Genomic DNA, 21006 nt, shown 5'->3' on the forward strand with positions numbered 1-21006 from the left:
CAAAGCCACTCACAATGGCCCTTACTGTCATCACTAGTCAGCCAATTCATAACACTATGATGTAGGACTTAATGTATTTGTTCACAAGGTAGATACTCATTTCAAATCTTAAAATAGGTGTTTCGGGGGCCTCCCGGGTGGCGCAGTGGTTAAGGGCGCTGTACTGCAGCGCCAGCTGTGCCATCAGAGTCCTGGGTTCGCGCCCAGGCTCTGTCGTAACCGGCCGCGACCGGGAGGTCCGTAGGGCGACGCACAATTGGCCTAGCGTCGCCCGGGTTAGGGAGGGCTTGGTCGGTAGGGGTGTCCTTGTCTCATCGCGCACCAGCGACTCCTGTGGCGGGCTGGGCGCAGTGTACGCTAGCCAAGGTGGCCAGGTGCACGGTGTTTCCTCCGGCGCATTGGTGCGGCTGGCTTCCGGGTTGGATGTGCGCTGTGTTAAAGAAGCAGCGGCTTGGTTGGTTGTGTATCGGAGGACGCATGACTTTCAACCTTCGTCTCTCCCGAGCCCGTACGGGAGTTGTAGCGATGAGACAAGATAGTAGCTACTACAACAATTGGATACTACGAAATTGGGGAAAAAAAGGGGTAAAATTCAAAAAAATAAATAAAAATAAAAATAAAAAAATAGGTGTTTCTACTTGTCAAACCATATCAAGAGCTAAATTCAGAGCAGACAAAGTACTTCTTGCTCCGTCTCAATTCCATGTCCTAAGTATGCACTTGTTCAATTGTCTTTGTTGATTTAAAAATAAAATAAATGGTGTAAGAAATATGGTGGAAACTCCCTCTAACCCACACATGTGTGGGGAGGAGGGCACTTTTGGAGAAATGGAAGGCAATCATTGCGATGCGAACAGTAGGGTACCTCTATTTCCCAGAGTGCTTTGGAGCTGGTGGCGGAGGTGGCAGACTGTCGCAGGGTGGTCCTGAGGAAGATGTGCTGCTGATTCCTGTACTCGTCACATGTCAGGAACTTCTCCTGCTCGGCGTGGAACAGACGCACCACATCACCCTGACCAATAGAGAGACGACAACATGGTTTAGCTGTTTGGGATAAGAAACTGAAAGGAAACACTTCGATTAAATGAACACTTTATTTGAGTGAGTTCTTATAAACTGAGAAAAAAAATTTCTAAATGATGCTAAAACAACATTTATTATCTTTCTTTAGGGGGCAGATAAGATTTAATATTGCAGATAGATTGAACCTTCCATCAATTTCATTTCTAATCCGTGAAATAAATAAATAAATAAATTACATACATACATACATACACACACATACAGTTGAAGTCAGAAGTTTACATACACCTTAGCCAAATACATTTAAACTCAGTTTTTCACAATTCCTGACATTTAATCCTGTCTTAGGTCAGTTAGGATCACCACTTTATTTTAAGAATGTGAAATGTCAGAATGATAGTAGAGAGAATGATTTATTTCAGCTTTAATTCCTTTCATCACACTCCCAGTGGGTAATAAGTTGACATACAATCAATTAGTATTTGGTAGCATTGCCTTTAAAATTGTTTAACTTGGGTCAAACGTTTTTGGATAGCCTTCCACAAGCTTCCCACAATAAGTTGGGTGACTTTTGGCCCATTCCTCCTGACAGAGCTGATGTAACTGAGTCAGGTTTGTAGGCCTCCTTGCTCGCACACACTGTTTCAGTTCTGCCCACAACTTTTTTATGGGATTGAGGTCAGGGCTTTGTGATGGCCACTCCAATACCTTGACTTTGTTGTCCTTAAGCCATTTTGCCACAACTTTTGAAGTATGCTTGGGGTCATTGTCCATTTGGAAGACCCATTTGCGACCAAGCTTTAACTTCCTGACTGACGTCTTGAGATGTTGCTTCAATATATTCACATACTTTTCCTTTCTCATGATGCCTTCTATTTTGTGAAGTGCACCAGCTCCTCCTTCAGCAAAGCACCCCCACAACATGATGCTGCCACCCCTGTGCTTCACGGTTGAGACGGTGTTCTTCGGCTTGCAAGCCTCCCCCTTTTTCCTCCAAACATAACGATGGTCATTATGGCCAAACAGTTCTATTTTTGTGTCATCAGACCAGAGAACATTTCTCCAAAAAAGTACGATCTTTGTCCCCATGTACAGTTGCAAACGGTAGTGTGGCTTTTTTATGGCGGTTGTAGAGCAGTGGCTTCTTCCTTGCTGAGCGGCCTTTCAGGTTATGTCGATATAGGACTTGTTTTACTGTGGAAATAGATACTTTTGTACCCGTTTCCTCCAGCATCTTCACAAGGTCCTTTGCTGTTGTTCTGGGATTAATTTGCACTTTTCACACCAAAGTACATTCATCTCTAGGAGACAGAAGCTTATCCTTCCTGAGCGGTATGAGGTATGTGGTACCTTCAGGCTTTTGGAAATTGCTGCTAAAGATGAACCAGACTTGGCTAATTTATTTAGATTTTTCCATGAAACACATCCACAAGTACACTTCCAAATGACTCAAATGATATCAATTAGCCTATCAAAAGCTTCAAAAGTCATTTTCTGGAATTTTCCAAGCTGTTGAAAGGCACAGTCAACTTAGTGAATGTAAACTTCTGATCCACTGGAATTGTGATACAGTGAATTTTAAGTGAAATAAACTGTCTGTAAACAATTGTTAGAAAAATGACTTGTGTCATGCACAAAGTAGATATCCTAACCGACTATAGTTGGTTAACAAGAAATTTGTGGAGTGGTTGAAAAATGAGTTTTAATGACTCCAACCTAAGTCGAAGTTGGAAGTATACATAAACTGTACACACACACACACTATCATTCAAAAGTTTTCGTTCAACGAGAAACGTCCTTGTTTTTTTTAAACGAAAGCAAATGTTGTTGTTCATTAAAATAACATTAAATTGATCGAAAATACAGTGTAGACATTGTTAATGTTGTAAATGAGACTATTGTAGCTGGAAACGGCAGATTTTTATGGAATGTCTACATAGGCGTACAGAGGCTCATTATCAGCAACTATCACTCCTGTGTTCCAATGGCACATTGTGTTATCTTATCCAAGTTTATAATTTTATAAGGCTAAGTTATCATTAGAAAACCATTTTGCAATTATGTTAGCACAGCTGAAAACTGTTCTGATTAAAGAAGCAATAAAACTGGCCTTCTTTAGACTAGTTGAGTATCTGGAGCATCAGCATTTGTGGGTTTGATTACAGGCTCAAAATGGCCAGAAACAAAACACCAGTCTCAACATCAACAGTGAAGAGGCGACACCGGGATGCTGGCCTTCTAGGCAGAGTTCCTCTGTCCAGTGCCTGTGTTCCTTTGCCAATCTTCATCTTTTCTTTTTATTGGCCAGTCTGATATGGCTTTTTCTTTGCAACTCTGCCTAGAAGTCCAGCATCCCGGAGTAGCCTCTTCACTGTTGACGTTGAGACTGGTGTTTTGCGGGTACTATTTAATGAAGCAGACAGTTGACGACTTGTAAAGCTTCTGTTTCTCAAACTAGACACTCTAATGTACTTGTCCTCTTGCTCAGTTGTGCACCGGGGCCTCAGACTCCTGCTTCTATTCTGGTTAGGGCCAGTTTGCGCTGTTCTGTGAAGGGAGTAATACACATCGTTGTACGAGATCTTCAGTTTCTTGGAAATTTCTCGCATGGAATAGCCATCATTTCTCAGAACAAAAACAGACCGACAAGTTTCAGAAGAAAGGTTTTTGTTTCTGGCCATTTTGAGCATGTAATCGAACCCACAAATGCTGATGCTCCAGATACTCAACTAGTCTAAAGACGGTCAGTTTTATTGCTTCTTTAAATCAGCACAACAGTTTTCACCTGTGCTAACCATTTCAAAAGGGTTTTCTAATGATCAATTAGACTTATAAAATGATAAACTTGGATAAGATAACACAACGTGCCATTGGAACACAGGAGTGATGGTTGCTGATAAATGTAGATATTCCATTTAAAAAAATCTGCCATTTCCAGCCACAATAGTCATTTACAACATTAATAATGTCTATACCGTATTTCTGATCAATTTTATGTTATTTTAATAGACAAAAAAAGGTGCTTTTCTTAAAAAAACTAGGACATTTCTAGGTAACCCTAAACTTTTGAAAGGTAGTGTATATTTAAAACATCCTGCTCTCTTAATTTCCATAATTAACCAATAATATTCGTAATAATGTAGGCAGTTCATGCAAAGGATTGTTACCTCTAATCAGGATTGCCATTACAAAAATTTATTTTTTGGCAAGCAATTATTATTTTAGCAAATAATTACTGTGATTCATCCTATATTTTCCCGAACATCTTTACTCCCTAGCAACAGTTGTTGGACACACACACACACACTATCCCTTTCCCCCACAAACAACCATAAACTCAGATCATCAGCTCCCCATCTCTGAGACCAACTCAAGACAATACTTGATTTGCATATACTGCATATACAGTTCTAGCTGTTTGAGAAGACATGCAAAACAGAGCTAAAACAGGGAGATTTGATTAACCATTGCCAAGTACTAGGTGAAGGAGATCAGATACACCCCCTTCCCCTGAAACACACATGCTGGTCCCCCGCTGTGACCATCTTCCCCAAGCATCTCTGTGCAGTCAGACCTTTGATTATTTTGTGCCACCAGGGCCACAATAATATGCCCCCTCTCTGATTGTCAGAGTGTGACACCCTCCCCATGGGTTACTGCAGCTAGTGTTGCCAGCAGTGCCACTACCTGGGTGGGGGCACCCCACCGGAATCCCCACCGGCTAGGTATAAGGTCGTCAAGGTTCCCATTAGCAGCTTTGAGAATTTCCTTGTACATTATGCTCTCCCATCAGGGGGCTTTGGCTTTGTAAGACCAACCCTGCCAGACAGGCTCAGGAACTTGAGGGGGGGGAGGGGGGGGGGGGGGGGGGGGGGGGGCTGCTTTAGTAGGTCTCTGACCGCATTCATCTTTCTGATTTGGCTGCATACAGGCTACTTACAGTAGGCCCATAAAACATATAAGGACTCCTTAGTGTATGAGTCGCTCATGTGGGTGCCTAGGGTATAGGGTTGGAGACCGTTCCATCATGATAGGGCAATAAATAAATATAGTTATTTTAAAATGTATATCCCATATCTGCACAAAATTAAACGCTCTCACAACCCCTGCTCACAAACACACCTGGGCTCCGGGATTTGCAACCATCATCCTTTTTCACTCACTAAACTCCACACTTTTCCTAACACAAAAACTCACCCCACCTTCCATCACAATACATCCGCACATACTTCGGGAAGTATTCAGACCACTTGAATTTTCCACATTGTTACGTTACGGCCTTATTCTAAAATGTATTAAATGTATTGTTTTCCTCGTCAATCTACACTCAATACCCCATAATGACAAAGCAAAAACATGTTTAGACATTTTTGCGAATTATTCCCCCCCCACCCCCATAAAAATATATCACTTTTACATACAGTATAATCCACCATAATTTGCAAATAAATTCATAAAAAAATCCTACAATGTGATATTCTGGATTTGTTTTCTTCTAATTTTGTCTGTCATAGTTGAAGTGTTCCTATGATGAAAATGACAGGCCTCTCATATTTTTAAGTGGGAGAACTTGCACACTTGGTGGCTGACTAAATACTCTTTTGCCCCACTGTAGGTATTCAGACCCTTTACTCAGTACTTTGTTAAATCACATTTGGCGCGATTTCAGCCGAGTCTTCTTGAGTATGACACTACAAGCTTGGCACGCCTGTATTTGGGGAGTTTCTCTCATTAATCTCTGCAGATCCTCTCAAGCTCTGGTCAGGCTGGATGTTAGATCGAGTTCAAGTCCGGGCAATGGCTGGGCCACTCAAGGGCATTCAGAGACTTGTCCCGAAGCCACTCCTGCGTTGTCTTAGCTGTGTGCTTAGGGTCGTTGTCCTGTTGGAAGGTGAACATTGGCCACAGTCTAAGGTCCTGAGTGCTCTGGATGAGGTTTTCTTTAAGGATCTCTCTGTACTTTGCCCCGTTCATCTTTGCTTCTATCCTGACTAGTCTCCCAGTCCCTGCCGGTGAAAAACATCACCACAGCATGATGCTGCTACCACCATGCTTCACCGTAGGGATGGTGCCAGGTTTCCTCCAGACGTGACGCTTGGCATTCAGGCCAATGAGTTCAATCTTGGTTTTATCAGACCAGTGAATCTTGTTTCTCATGGCATGAGAGTCCTTTAGGTGTCTTTTTGGCAAACTCCAAGCGGGCTGTCTTGTGCCTTTTACTGAGGAGTGGATTCCCTCTGGCCACTCTACCATAAAGGCCTGATTGGTAGAGTGTTGCAGAGATGGTTGTCCTTCTGGAAGGTTCTCCCATCTCCACAGAGGAACTCTAGAGCTCTGTCAGAGTGATTGTTGGGATCTTGGTCACATCCCTATCCAAGGCCCTTCTACCCCAATTGCTCAGTTTGGCAGGGCGGCCAGCTCTAGGAAGAGTTTTGGTGGTTCCAAACTTCTTCCATTTAATAAGAATGATGGACTCAGTTTTCTTGGGGACCTTCAATGCTGGAGACATTTTTTGGTACCCTTCCCCAGATCTGTGCCTCGACACAATACTGTCTCGGAGCTCTACGGACAATTTCTTCAACCTTATGGCTTGGTTTTTGCTCTGACATGCACTGTCAACTGTGGGACCTTATATAGACAGGTGTGTGCCTTTCCAAATCATGTCCAATCAATTGAATGTAACACAGGTGGACCCCAATCAAGTTGTAAAAACATCTCAAGGATGATCAATGGACACAGGATGCACCTGAGCTCAATTTCGAGTCACAAAGAGTCTGAATACTTATGTAAATAAGGTATATTTTTTATATTTTAATACATTTGCAAAAATTCTAAAAACCTGTTTTCACTTTGTCATTATGGGGTATTGTGTGTAGATTGCTGAGTATTTTATTTTATTTGATACATTTTAGAATAAGGCTGCAATGTAACAAAATGTGGAACAAGTCAAAGGCTCTGTATACTTTCCAAAGGCACTGTATGTCCTCTGTTTCCTGCTATTTGTAAATCAAACAGTTGTAGCCTAAACGTGGGTGTGCAAGCAGAGCCCTCATCAATACACTGTGTATACAACCCTCTGCATAAAAAAGGTAAGCATAGATGGGAAGCATTTAGGTAAGATAAAGTACACTCACTCCTTTGAGGACGTCCTCTCTGTAGTCACTGAACTTCATGAACAGAGTGACCTTCCAGCTGGTGTTGCAGTTCACAGCATTCACCTACAGTTCAACCAAGGAGAGGAGCAGGGAGGAGCAACAAACTGTCATGACTATACACATCTTTGCAGAGCCTCAGACACAATATACAGTGGGGAGAACAAGTATTTGATAACCTGCAAAATCGGCAGTGTTTCCTACTTACAAAGCATGTAAAGGTCTGTAATTTTTAGCATAGGTACACTTCAACTGTGAGAGACGGAATCTAAAATCCAGAAAATCATATTGTATGATTTTTAAGTAATTAATTGTCATTTTATTGCATGACATAAGTATTTGATCACCTACCAACCAGTAAGAATTCCGGCTCTCACAGACCTGTTAGTTTTTTTTTAAGAAGCCCTCCTCTTCTCCACTTATTACCTGCATTAACTGCACCTGTTTGAACTTGTTACCTGTATAAAAGACACCTGTCCACACACTCAATCAAACAGACTCTCCACAATGGCCAAGACCAGACAGCTGTGTAAGGACATCAGGGATAAAATTGTAGACCTGCACAAGGCTGGGATGGGCTACAGGACAATAGGCAAGCAGCTTGGTGAGAAGGCAACAACTGTTGGCGTAATTATTAGAAAAGGGAAGACGTTCAAGATGACGGTCAATCACCCTCGGTCTGGGGCTCCATGCAGGATCTCACCTTGTAGGGCGTCAATGATCATGAGGAAGGTGAGGGATCAGCCCAGAACTACACGGCAGGACCTGGTCAATGACCCGAAGAAAGCTGGGACCACAGTCTCAAAGAAAACCATTAGAAACACACTACGCCGTCATGGATTAAAATCCTGCAGCGCACGCAAGGTCCCCCTTCTCAAGCCAGCGCATGTCCAGGCCCGTCTGAAGTTTGGCAATGACCATCTGGATGATCCAGAGGAGGAATGGGAGAAGGTCATGTGGTCTGATGAGACAAAAATTGAGCTTTTTGGTCTAAACTCCAATCGCTGTGTTTGGAGGAAGAAGAAGGATGAGTACAACCCCAAAAACACCATCCCAAAAGTGAAGCATGGAGGTGGAAACATCATTCTTTGGGTATGCTTTTCTGCAAAGGGGACAGGACGACTGCACCGTATTGAGGGGAGGATGGATGGGGCTATGTATCACGAGATCTTGGCCAACAACCTCCTTCCCTCAGTAAGAGCATTGAAGATGGGTCGTGGCTGGGTCTTCCAGCATGACAACGACCCGAAACACACAGCCAGGGCAACTAAGGAGTGGATCCGTAAGAAGCATCTCAAGGTCCTGGAGTGGCTTAGCCAGTCTCCAGACCTGAACCCAATAGAAAATCTTTGGAGGGAGCTGAAAGTCTGTATTGCCCAGCGACAGCCCCGAAACCTGAAGGATCTGGAGACTGTCTGTATGGAGGAGTGGGCCAAATCACATGCAAACCTGGTCAAGAACTACAGGAAACGTATGATCTCTGTAATTGCAAACAAAGGTTTCTGTACCAAATATTAAGTTCTACTTTTCTGATGTATCAAATACTTATGTCATGCAATAAAATGCAAATTAATTACTTAAAAATCATACAATGTGATTTTCTGGATTTTTTAGATTCCGTCTCTCACAGTTGAAGTGTACCTATGATAAAAATTACAGACCTCTACATGCGTTGTAAGTAGGAAAACCTGCAAAATCGGCAGCGTATCAAATACTTGTTTTCCCCAATGTATATACAAAAAGTATGTGGACATCCCTTCAAATTAGTGGATTCCGCTATATCAGCCACACCCGCTGTCTACAGGTGTATAAAATAGAGCACACAGCCATGCAATCTCCATAGACAAACATTGGCAGTGGAATAGCCTTACCGAAGAGGTCAGTGACTTTCAACGTGGCACCGTCATAGGATGCCACCTTTCCAACAAGTCAGTTCATCAAATGTATGCCCTGCTAAAGCTCCTTCGGTCAACTGTAAGTGCTGTTATTGTGAATTGGAAACGTCTTGGAGCAACAACGGCTCAGCCGCAAAGTGGTAGGCCACCCAAGCTCACAGAACGGGACCACCGAGTCCTGAAGCGCATAGAGCATAAACATCTCCTGTCCTCAGTTGCAACACTCAATACTGAGTTCCACACTGCTTCTGGAAGCAAAGTCAGCACAACTGTTAGTCGGGAGTTTCATGAAAAGGGTTTCCATGGCCGAGCAGCCGCACACAAGATTAAGATCACCATGAGCAACGCCATGCGTCGGCTGGAGTGCTGTAAGACTCGCCATCATTGGACTCAGTGGAAACGCGTTCTGGATTGATTAATCACGCTTCACCATCTGGCAGTCTGACGGACGAATCTTGGTTTGGCGGATGCCAGGAGAACGCTACCTGCCCAAATGCATAGCGCCAACTGTAAAGTTTGGTGGAGGAGAAAATGGTCTGGGGCTGTTTTCATGGGTCGGGCTAGGCCCCTTAATTCCAGTGAGGGGAAATTTTAACGCTTCAGCACACAATGACAGTCTAGATGATTATGTGCTTCCAACTTTGTGGCAACAGTTTGGAGGAAGGCCCTTTCCTGTTTCAGCATGGCAATGCCCCAGTGCACAAAGCAAGGTCCATACAGAAATGGTTTGTTAAGATATTGACTGGCCTGCACAGAGCCCTGACCTCAACCCCAATGAATACCTTTGTGATGAATTGGAACGTCGGCTGAGAGCCAGGCCTAACATCAGTGCCCGACCATACTAATGATCGTGGTTGAATGGAAGCAAGCCACTACAGAAATGTTCCAGCATCTAGTGAAACGCCTTCTCAGAAGAGTGGAGGCTGTTATAGCAGCAAAGGGTGGACCCACTCCATATTAATGCCCATGATTTTGGAATGAGATGTTTGACAAGCAGGTGTCCACATACTACACGTTGTTCTGTAGTGTAGCTGCTGGTCAGCAGGTATGTCATACCTGCAACTTTGCCAGTTCTGCAACCAGAAAGTATTTTTTTTATGGACAGTGATAGTTGGAAGGTAGAGGGAGAGACAGAGTAGGGGCAGAGGTGGCATTCGTAACCCCGTTACCAGCGCCTGTGTGTGAACTAGAGTCTGCGGCACTACCACTAGACTTAATGTTCTTAATAATACCTATAACCAGGCAGCTTTCCAAACGCATATTATGATACAGTTGATTTAGCAAGTGGTTAGGGTTAGACGCAAGTGGTTAGGGTAAAGGTTGAGGTTAGCATAAGTTTAGGTATACTAGCAAGTAGTTACGGTTAGGGTTAGGATAAGGTTAGAAAACAAAGACACGCCTAAACAAAAACATGCCGAGATTCAAATTGCCGCCTGGACTCGAAACAATGCCACTCGCTCATCCTACGTGCTTCAAAGGCAAACCTGCTGACCAGCAGCTTTTTTGGAGTCTTCAAAAACACGACAGTACAGGAATTGTTGGAGATTGCATGCTGAGACAGATAACATGGCTGTCATTCTTCCGCACCGTTTTTCCATGCATAGTATCCAGTAAATGTTTTACATAGTCACTCAGCTCTAAATAAAACAGTTCAATGGATCGTACCTCCTTGCAGCCGGGGTTGTCTAGCAGCTCAATGTTGCTGGCGTGGAGAGGCTGTCCTGCGTTCACAGGCATCAGGACCACCTTGTCTCCCACCACCACCTAGGGACCAAGCACACAGGTCAAACACTAGCATACACATTATAACGAAGAGAGTAAAGTAGAATAAAACATAATACACATGAGGCAGATCACAGGACAGAGGAATGAGATGACCTGACACACATCAAACAGCAAAGGTCCACAGTCACTCCCTGTCCCATGCAAAGGGTTACCCATCTATCTAGAGATAAGTATTCCCCACAACAATAGCAGATGAGCACAACCCATGGTAAAATGAAGGAAGTGTAGCCTGTGGGGTGTACACAGCGCATTGACATTCATTCATATATTAATGTGTGTGGCAGCGGGAAATCGCTGAACGCAGTGTACTGTATGCACCATATAGTCTCAAGCATCTACATTCAAACCACTTACATATCATAATAAACAGACTAAGTATCTATAGCGTTGCTGTAATCTAAATTGCCCAGATCTTGTTAGTCAATAACAGTTAAGGGGGAAAATAAATTGTAGAAGAGTCGTGGAAATGCAAACACGTACTTAAGTTTTTACAATGCTCATGCAAAGCTAGTGCTACCATGCTTTCACAGCAAGTCTCATGGCCTAAACGTCCACCATGCACTTCAAACAAGAAGAATACCTTCCACCATAGGATGCTAAAGCAAAAGGAGAGGAGACAACCAGTCGAGTTATTTCAGCAGGATGAAGACATTACGTTGACATGGACATAATACCAATCTAATTAAAACAGGACAATTGCAATATTTTTTTTATTTTACCTTTATTTAACTAGGCAAGTCAGTTAAGAACAAATTCTTATTTTCAATGACGGCCTAGGAACAGTGGGTTAACTGCCTGTTCAGGGGCAGAACGACAGACTTGCCAGCTCGGGAGTTTTGAACTTGCAACCTTCCGGTTGCAAGTCCAACACTCTAACCACTAGGCTACCCTGCCGCCCCAATATATTAAGACAGACCCTAAATTTTTTTATTTTTTTTTAAGATTCTCACAACTTAAACATCTCAACAATACTGAGTTTCATCATGAGGTTTGGTTTGCCATAACATATCTATGATAAGTAGGGCTAGGAGTTGTTCCACGTTTGGTCACATGTTCAGGATTGCAGTGGCCTGTAGTTACAGTCAGGTCAGGACCCCTTTTCATAAATATTCTCAGAGTAAGAGTGTAGATCTAAGATCAGTTTTGCTTTTCGTTTTGCTTTACGATTGTATAGACAAGGGGAACTTGATCCAAGATCAGCACAAAAGATACCTACATTATCACCCTCGCTGCGGAGCTTCCAGAAGGGCTGGATGTAGAACCAAGAGCCCTCATTGCCGGATGGGTCCAGAGACACACGCATGGCGTTCTTCTCCAGCAGCGCCGGCAGACGCTTGTTCACCGTCAGGTACTTGTTACTTTTAATATGCAGAAGCTGAAGGTGAAAAGAAAATGGGGCCAATTCACGAGGATGCACAAGGTCCCTGGTTCGAATCCCACCCCAACACCTAACTCTAATCTTTACCAAATCACATTTATTGCTGGGAAACAGTTACCGTATGAAATTGGTACTCCTTATTAAAGTGAGATTAAGGGCTAATTTATAATTTCAATTTGTTATGAGCTTAGAATGTCAATACTTTATTTGGAATTGACCACAAAATCCTTTCAATTCAGTTTCTGCTTGGCATTAGGGATCAGAACATTACCCAAATCCTATTTATCACATAAAATATTCTGTTTTCTGAATAGATCATTCAAATTGGCTTTAGCTTTAAAAATGCACACAGAGCACTAAATGAAAAAGGCTCATCTTTTAACAGCCAAATCATGTGGCAAGAGACTGGACCTGACCAAACCAATTCCTTTGAAATGCTTTAACACAACAGTTTTAAGCCAAGTTAGAGGCAACGAACCTCGTGAAACCACATGGAACAAACCCGCAGTTGACTGAAAATTGAAAATGATACAAGTTCAATTTACTATGTGCCATACAAAATGTTGTCTGTTAAAGCACCTCACTGGCAATGTGAGGCACTAGAAGCCAGACTACAGACAGAAAGGCAGCCTTGGTAACAAAGTGAAAACATACACAAGGTTACGGGCACAAAGCAAACCGAGATATTGTCTCTGATAAGAAAGGGGAGTTGGCTGTAGTTGGCCGTTACCTGGATGACGTTACTGTACTTGACCACCTCTCCAAGCAGCTTCTTATTCTCGGTGTCGTTTTGCTTCTGTTCCAGTTCTGCTGCATGCTGGGAAATTAAGAAGAACATGCTTGATGCTAACTACATTGTAGCCAGATTGTGCAGAATCACCGATCTACAAATCACGTTGCATCCCAAATGACTAATTCTTATGTGATCACCATCAGCGAATCTGTGCCTCGCCTTGCTCAAACGGATCCTGGTTCCCTTAAAGCAGTGCTTGTCCATTCAGGTCCTGGGGAACCACAGGGTGTGCAGACTATTGTTCTAGCCCACTACTAACATACTTGATTAGACGAATCAACGACAGTAATGATCAAGCCCTTGATTGGGTGAATCAGTTGTGTTCGTACTGGGATGGATCTAAATCCTGTACACCCTGTGGGTGTCGTGCCCAGGACCGTGAATGAATTACACTAGGACTTGAAGAAAGGTCATACCTGTAACTTCTTGAATAGGTCTGCTTCTGTGTAGTTGTTGCCTTGTTTGCCCTGTTTCGCCTTCCAGAACTGCTTCTGAGCCGAGTACCTGTTCATCGGACATACCTTGAACAGGCAGTCTGGAGAGAGAGCGAGAGAGAGAGAAAGAGAGATGAATAGTGGGAAAGAAATTGGGAGAAAAAGAGGAAGAAAGACACAAAGAAACAAAGGGAGGTGAGTGAGGAATACATATACATGCATCACACAAACATACTACATATAATGTACACTGAATATAAATATAAACGCAACACAAAACAATTTCAAAGATTTTAATGAGTTCCAGTTCATATAAGGAAATACATTTATTAGGCCCTCATCATGGCTGTTCTAAAAAAAAATATTCATATTGCATTTTAAGCGTTTATGAATTATATGTTGGGGCGGCAGGTAGCCTAGTGGTTAGAGCATTGGACTAGTAACCGAAAGGTTGCAAGATCAAATCCCTGAGCTGACAAGGTGTCTGTCGTTCTGCCCCTGAACAAGGCAGTTGTGTAGGCCATCATTGAAAACAAAGAATTTAGTTAAATAAAAGGTTAAAAAAAAAATAATCTATAGATTTCACATGACTGGGGATATAGATATGCATCTGTTGGTCACAGATTTTTTAAATGTAAAGGTAGGGGAGTGGATCAGAAAACCAGTCAGTTTCTGGTGTGGGCACCATTTGCCTCATTCAACGTGCAACATCTCGTTTGCATCGAGATGATCAGGCCGTTTATTGTGGCCTTGGAATGTTGTCCCACTCCTTTTCATTGGCTGTACAAAGTTGCTGGAAATTGGCGGGAACTGGAACATGCTGTCGTACAAGCCTATACACAGCATCCCAAACATGCTCAATGGGTGACATGTCTGGTGAGTATTCAGGCCATGGACGAACTTGGGCATTTTCAGGTTCCAGGAATTGTGTACAGATCCTTGCGACATGTGGCCGTGCATTATCATACTGAAACATGATGTGATGGCTGCGGATGTGGATGAATGGCATGATAATGTCCCTCAGGATCTCTTCACGGTAATCTCAGTTCATTCAAACTGCCATTGATAAAATTAAATTGCGTTTTTTGTCCATAGCTTATGCCAGCCCATACCATAACCACACCGCCACCGTGGGGCACTCTATTCACAACGTTGACATCACCAAACCTCTCCCACACAACCTCTCTGCCCGGTACAGCTGAAACTGGGGTTCATCTGTGAAGAGAACACTTCTCCAGCGTGCCAGTGGCCATCAAAGTCAAAGTCAGTTAACGACACCGAACTGCAGTCAGGTCAAGACCCTGGTGAGGATGGCGAGCACGCAGATGAGCTTCCCTGTGACGGTTTCTGACAGTTTGTGCAGAACTTCTTCGGTTGTGCAAACCCAGTTTCATCAGCTGTCCGGGTGGCTGTTCTCAGAAGATCCTATACATTTTAGAGTGGCCTTTTATTGTTCCCATCACAAGGTGCACCTGTGAAATTATCATGCTGTTTAATCAGCTTCTTGATATGCCACACCTGTCAGATGGATGGATTATCTTGGCAAAAGATAAATGCTCACTAACAGGGATGTAAACATTTCTGAGAAATAAGCTTTGTGCGTATGGAACATTTCTGGGATCTTTTATTTCAGCTCATAAAACATGGGATCAACACTTTACATGTTGCACTTATATATTTTTTCAGTGTCATTTGCATGGCAGTGTGTCACTAACTGACTTTGAGTGTGTGACTGGGTGGGGGTATATAGCATGTGTGTGGTTTGTGGCTGTTTACTCAATGGGATTCTGTAAAGTCAGTTAAACACTTAAACCTCATCCTATAAACCACACTGTTAAAACAACATGGGGCTATAGTGGCCTGCTAGGCCTTGGGAGGGTGTCTGTGTGTCTGTGTGTGTGTGTGTGGACTGCAGTAACTTTGGCACGCTCCACTACTAAACTGCCCATCACTGCTAACTTGGCAGAAAAGCGGTGAGTTAATTCATTCAAATACAACAACAATATGAGTTACAACGCAGTCCTCTGCGGTTGGCCAGCTAGTCATTGATTCCTCCCACTCACCTCTGAACTTTTTGGGCGGAATGGCCAGGTCTCCTGCGTCCGGCTGCACCACACACCTGTCATCAACAAGCCTGGGAAGAACACAAAAACATCCTACATCACACACACCATTTTAGTTTTTTTTTACAGAAATTTCATTTTACCTTTTATGTCAATTACCTAAAAATGTTTAAATTCTTTTCATATTCGCATGTTGTAGCTTTGACCAGGTTTTCCCAAACTCTGTCCTGGGGCCTCCCCCCCAGGTGTAACGTTTTGGTTTTTGCCCTAGCATTAGCTGATTCAAATAACCAACTCATCATCAAGCTTTGACTATTTGAAAAGCAGCTGCGTAGTGCTAGGGCAAAAAACTAAAAACATGCACCCAGGGGGGGCCCCAGGAGAGTTTGGGAAAACCTGCAAGGCTTAGACCCTATTTTACGTCTGAGGTTTTTGTGTTGTGCCCGCCCTCGGTTGAGACATTTTTTATTATTTGTGTGTCATGTTTTGGCTGATAAATATACTAACATTGGAATAAAATAGAAATGTCAACTTTCAAATGGTACCACAAAGATGGTTGGAGGTCCAGACATCAGAGAATGTTGACTTGAATGGGAATATCTGTTCTAAATAATGTCAACCCTCCATAGGAAGCCTATTGAAATTATAGAAATATAGATAACAGAATAGACATGACCATTTAAGTTGACATTCAACGCGGGGGTGGACTGGCAGTCATCTTTGTGGTAGTAATTAGAAGTTAGTTTAATTTCAATGGGGTACCAGATATGCAAAATGGGTATACTTTGAGCACCATTATTTCCTGAATGTTGTGTAATAATTAGGTCCAAAAGGTCCCTTTCTGGCCACTTCTTCCATGGGCAAACATGTATGGAATTTGTTTAAATCAAAAGACATGCTGTCAAGAACTGATTGATTTCAAATGGATTTACCCACTACCAACATACAGGGAACTGGCAAAATAAAGATAACAGTTGAGTAAATGAGATGGATAAAGTATATTGAAAGCTGGCACCTCCACACAGGTGTGGTCCCTGAGGTAATTAAGCAATTAACATCCGATCATGCTTAGGGGCATGTATAAAAGTGCAGGGCAGGCCCAGTTGCTCATTATTTTGGCTACCATGGCTAAAAGAGTTCTTCGTGGCATTGAAATAGGGGTAATTTTTGGGGCACATTTGACGGGAGCAGTGACGAAGACTGCTCAACTTGCTGTTTCACGATATGCCATGGCTATTTCAGCCACCAGATCTCAACCCAATTGAACACTTATGGGAGATTCAGGAGTGGCGCCAAAACACCAAATGATGGAATTTCTCGTGGATAAATAGTGTCGCATCCCTCCAATAGAGTTCCAGGAACTTGTAGAATCTATGCCAAGGCACATTGAAGCTGTTCTGGCGGCTTGTGGTGGCCCAACACCTTAATTAGATTAGGACACTATGTTGGGGTTTCCTTTATTTTGTCAGTTACCTGTAGCATGTCAGGTAAAAATCGGCACGCATCGCATGTGATGCTCTTTATTGATGTCATGTTGAATTCAGAGCATTGCCAGGTTTCATTATTGTGTAACTAACTATAACAGATAGTTACTGTGATCTACAATGATAACTGGGCCAGTATACAAAAAGCGCTAGAGCATGTGTGCTGATCGAGTATCAGGTTGACCCCTATCTATGTAATCATATTAATTCAGATCTAAAATACAACAACTGATCATAGATCAGCACTAATACTCTAAGATGCTTAGCGAATACAGGCCCTGGTCTAGTTGAAAAGGAAACTGTCGATTGTGTAAATGCTGTGGTGGGGCACAGGCTGGTGCGGCCACAGGAAAAGCGCATGGCTTCTGTGTGTGACTGATAAGGCCTAGATGTTGATGGGTTAACATCTAACCGCCTTGTTTCCGCACCGCATGCCTGGCTTTTGTAGTCAATGTCTAAATTTGCTATGTAACCAGCCCACCAGCCTGCCACAGCAATTGTTTTCTGACAATTTACAAAAAAAACATCTTCAGAAAAATTATTTGACTGTATAACTACACACTCTCCATCCACACTTAACACAACTATGTGTCCGTGTTTACTAACTTCCCACAGGTTTTGAAACCACAAGATCAACTAAACATGATTCTGTTGGCAGAGAATGTGCCGCTGTTCTTCACTTCTAGCTTTTATAGGGCGGCGCACAATTGGCCCAGTGTTGTCCGAGTTAGGGTAGGGTTTGTCCGTGGTAGGCCGTTATTGTAAAAAAGAATGTTCTTAACTGACTTGCCTAGTAAAATAAAAGGTTAAATAAATGGTTTTAAAATAGGACCTGGCTACATCCTGTGAAAGACTGTGTTATTCTAAAACGTGACATCTTATGCTAGCCTCGTCACAGATCTGTTTGTACTCTCTTGCCAACTCCTTCGGTGGTCATTGTAATGCCCAATTGACCATATACAGTGCATTTAGAAAGTATACACACGCCTTGACCTTTTCCACATTTTGTTGTTTTACAGACTGAATTGATAATAGATTAAATTGAGATTGTTTAGCTGGTCTCCACACAATACCCCATCATGTCAATTTGGAATTGTTTTCAGAAATGTTTACAAATTAAATGCTGAAATGTCTCGAGTCAATAAGTATCTAACCCCTTTGTTCTGGCAAGCCTAAATAAGTTCAGGAGTAGAAATGTGCTTAACAAGTCACATAATAAGTTGCATTGACTAATGGCAGTAATAGTTTAAACATGATTTTTGAATGACTACCTAATCTCTGTACCCCACACATACAGATCCCTCAGTCGAGCAGTGAATTTCAACCACAAATTACAGGGGAGGTTTTCCAATGCCTTGCAAAGGACACGTTGGTAGATGGGTCAAAACATATATTTTTTAAAGCAGAGATTGAATATCCCTCTGAGCATGGTGAAGTAATTAATCACACTTTGGACAGTGATACAAGGCATCCAGTCACTACAAAGTTACAGGTGTCCTTCCTAACTCAGTTGCTGGAGAGAAAGGAAACCTCTCAGGGATTTCACCATGATACCAATGGTGACTTTAAAACAGTTACAGAGTTTAATGGCTATGATAGGAGAAAACAGAGGATGGATCAACATTGTAGTTACTCCACAATACTAATCGAAATGTGAAAAGAAAGAAGCCTGTAAAAAAAAAGTTAATATTCCAAAACATGCATCCTGCTTGCAATAAGGCACTTAAGTAAAATTGCAAAAAATGTGGCAAATAACATTTGGGGTAAATCCAACACTACGTCACAGTACCACTTCATATTTTCGAGAATGGTCGTGGCTGCATCATGTTATGGGTATGCTTGTCTTTGGCAAGGAATAGGCATTTTTTTTATATAGTTAAAAATAAACAGAATGGAGCTAAAACCTGAAAACCTGGTTCAGTCTGCTTTCCAACAGACCGAGATTAATGCACCTTTCAGCAAGACAATAACCTAAAACACAAGGCCAAATACAGACTGGAGTTGCCTACCAAGACGACATTGAATGGACCTGAGTGGCCTAGTGGGTTTTTACTTCAAATCAGCTTGAGCATCTATGGCAAGACGGACCTGAGTGGCCTAGTGGGTTTTTACTTCAAATCAGCTTGAGCATCTATGGCAAGACTTGAAAATGGCTGTCTAGCAATGATCAACAACCAACTTGACAGAGCTATATATATATATATTTTTTTTTTTAAATTTTAAGAATAATGCAAATATCACAATCCAGGTGTGCAAAGCTCTTAAAGAAAGACTTACCCAGAGAGTCTCATAAGCTGTAAATCGCTGTCAAAGGTGATTGTAACATGTATTGACTAAGGGGTGTGAATACCTATGTAAATTACATATTTCTGTATTTTCATTTTCAATACATGTGCTAACATTTTTTTAAACATGTTTTCACTTTGATATTATGGGGAATTATGTGTAGATGGGTGACCAAAAAAAATATACAGTATATTTTACCCGTTTTGAATTCAGGCTGTAACGCAACAAAATGTGGAATAAGTCGAGTATGAATGCTTTCTGGAGGCACTGTAGTTGGCATGACAGCACAAAGAGATCTGGGACCAGGCTAATCTTATGCCAGCCTTTAACAAAAACAGAACCATCTGGCAACTTGAAGATAAGTTGTGAAAAGGAAGCCCAGTATGTGAAAGGAAGCCCAGTGTGAGGCATCCTCATACTGTGTTGACTCAAGCTTCTCATTGTGGTCCAAGTTTCATCCTTGGTGTGTGTGTCAATCAATCATCTCTGGTAGTCTGCACTGCTACAGAAATCACTAGCAGATTGTTGTCTCAAATCACATTTCTCACATGAATCGTAAACAGGTGTAGACTACCAGTGAAAAGCTTACTTAAGGGTCCTTTTTCAACAATTCAGAGTTAAAAATAAAATGGCTATATACAGGGAGTACCAGTACCAAGTCGATGTGCGTGTTTACGAGGTAAATTAACTAGCTATTTATATACAGTATAGGTAGGGATAAAGTGACTAGGCAACAGGATAGATTAGACAGTAACAGCAGCGTATGTGTGAAGGTGTGTGTGTGTGTGTGGCGTCAGTATGCATGTGTGTGCATGTTATGTGTGTGTGTTGGAGTGTCAGTGTAATTATGTATGGATAGACTCCAGTGTGTGTGCGCATAGAGTCAGTGCAGGAGAGTTAGTGCAAAGAAGGGTCAATGCAGGTAGTCCAGGTAGCCATTCGATTAGCTATTTAGTAGTCTTGTTTAGCAGTCATGGCATGCGTCGTAGAAGCTGTTCAGGGTCCTGTTGGTTACAGACTTGGTGCACTGATACCGCTTGCCATGCGGTAGAATGGCTGGAGTCTCACCATTTTTGGGGCCTTCCTCTGACAAAGCCTGGTATAGAGGTCCTGGATTGCAGGGAGCACGGCCCCAGTTATGTACCGCCCGTGCTCACCACTCTCTGTACCACCTTGCTGTTGGGTGCCTTGCAGTTGCCATACCAAGCGGTGATGCAGCCAGTCAAGATGCTCTCAATGGTGCGGCTTTAGAACTTTGAGGATCTGAGGGCCCATGACAAATCTTTTCAGCCTCCTGAGGGGGAAGAGGCACTATCGTGCCCTCCAATGAAACTATCTAATGCAGTTCCATGCCCTTGCCTTACAATTGAAAAATATTTACAAATAGCTTAGTCTTGGGTGTTTTCATTTTCCGCACGTTACTTCTAGCACACTCAGTAACTTTTGTATCGCTCCTCCTTTGTGATATCCATATCCTCATTTGACTCCAGATTTGAACACATTCATAGATTTAAGCTCAGCCCGATTTAAACAGCAGTCTTGTTTAAAAAAAACATTAAAAAAAAAAATGTAAACTGTCCCCCCCATAAAATGTAAATCACAGTGTAGTTATCGCTAAACCTATTCTTTGCTGTGTTATAGCCTAACTAAACAATCAGGCTGTAAAAGGCCTGGGGAAGTTGTGTAATATAAATAAAACCAGAGAAGAGGCGA

General features: G+C 42.4%; 1 protein-coding gene across 2 annotated transcripts in view; it reads right to left on the reverse strand.

Annotated features, from left to right (window-relative positions):
- Positions 1–21006, reverse strand: part of LOC139406899 (inositol 1,4,5-trisphosphate-gated calcium channel ITPR2-like) — a 156386-nt gene that overhangs the window by 119995 nt on the left and 15385 nt on the right. For both annotated transcript variants that reach the window (XM_071150040.1, XM_071150049.1), the window contains exons 2-8: positions 15524–15594; positions 13443–13561; positions 12964–13050; positions 12072–12230; positions 10736–10834; positions 7158–7241; positions 866–1012 (exon numbers count right to left, since the gene is read on the reverse strand). In XM_071150040.1, coding sequence (XP_071006141.1) covers positions 866–1012; positions 7158–7241; positions 10736–10834; positions 12072–12230; positions 12964–13050; positions 13443–13561; positions 15524–15594 — 766 coding nt within the window. The remainder of the gene's footprint in view (positions 1–865; positions 1013–7157; positions 7242–10735; positions 10835–12071; positions 12231–12963; positions 13051–13442; positions 13562–15523; positions 15595–21006) is intronic.

The sequence above is a fragment of the Oncorhynchus clarkii genome, chromosome 1 (genome assembly GCF_045791955.1).
Source record: "Oncorhynchus clarkii lewisi isolate Uvic-CL-2024 chromosome 1, UVic_Ocla_1.0, whole genome shotgun sequence".
Lineage (NCBI taxonomy): Eukaryota > Metazoa > Chordata > Actinopteri > Salmoniformes > Salmonidae > Oncorhynchus > Oncorhynchus clarkii.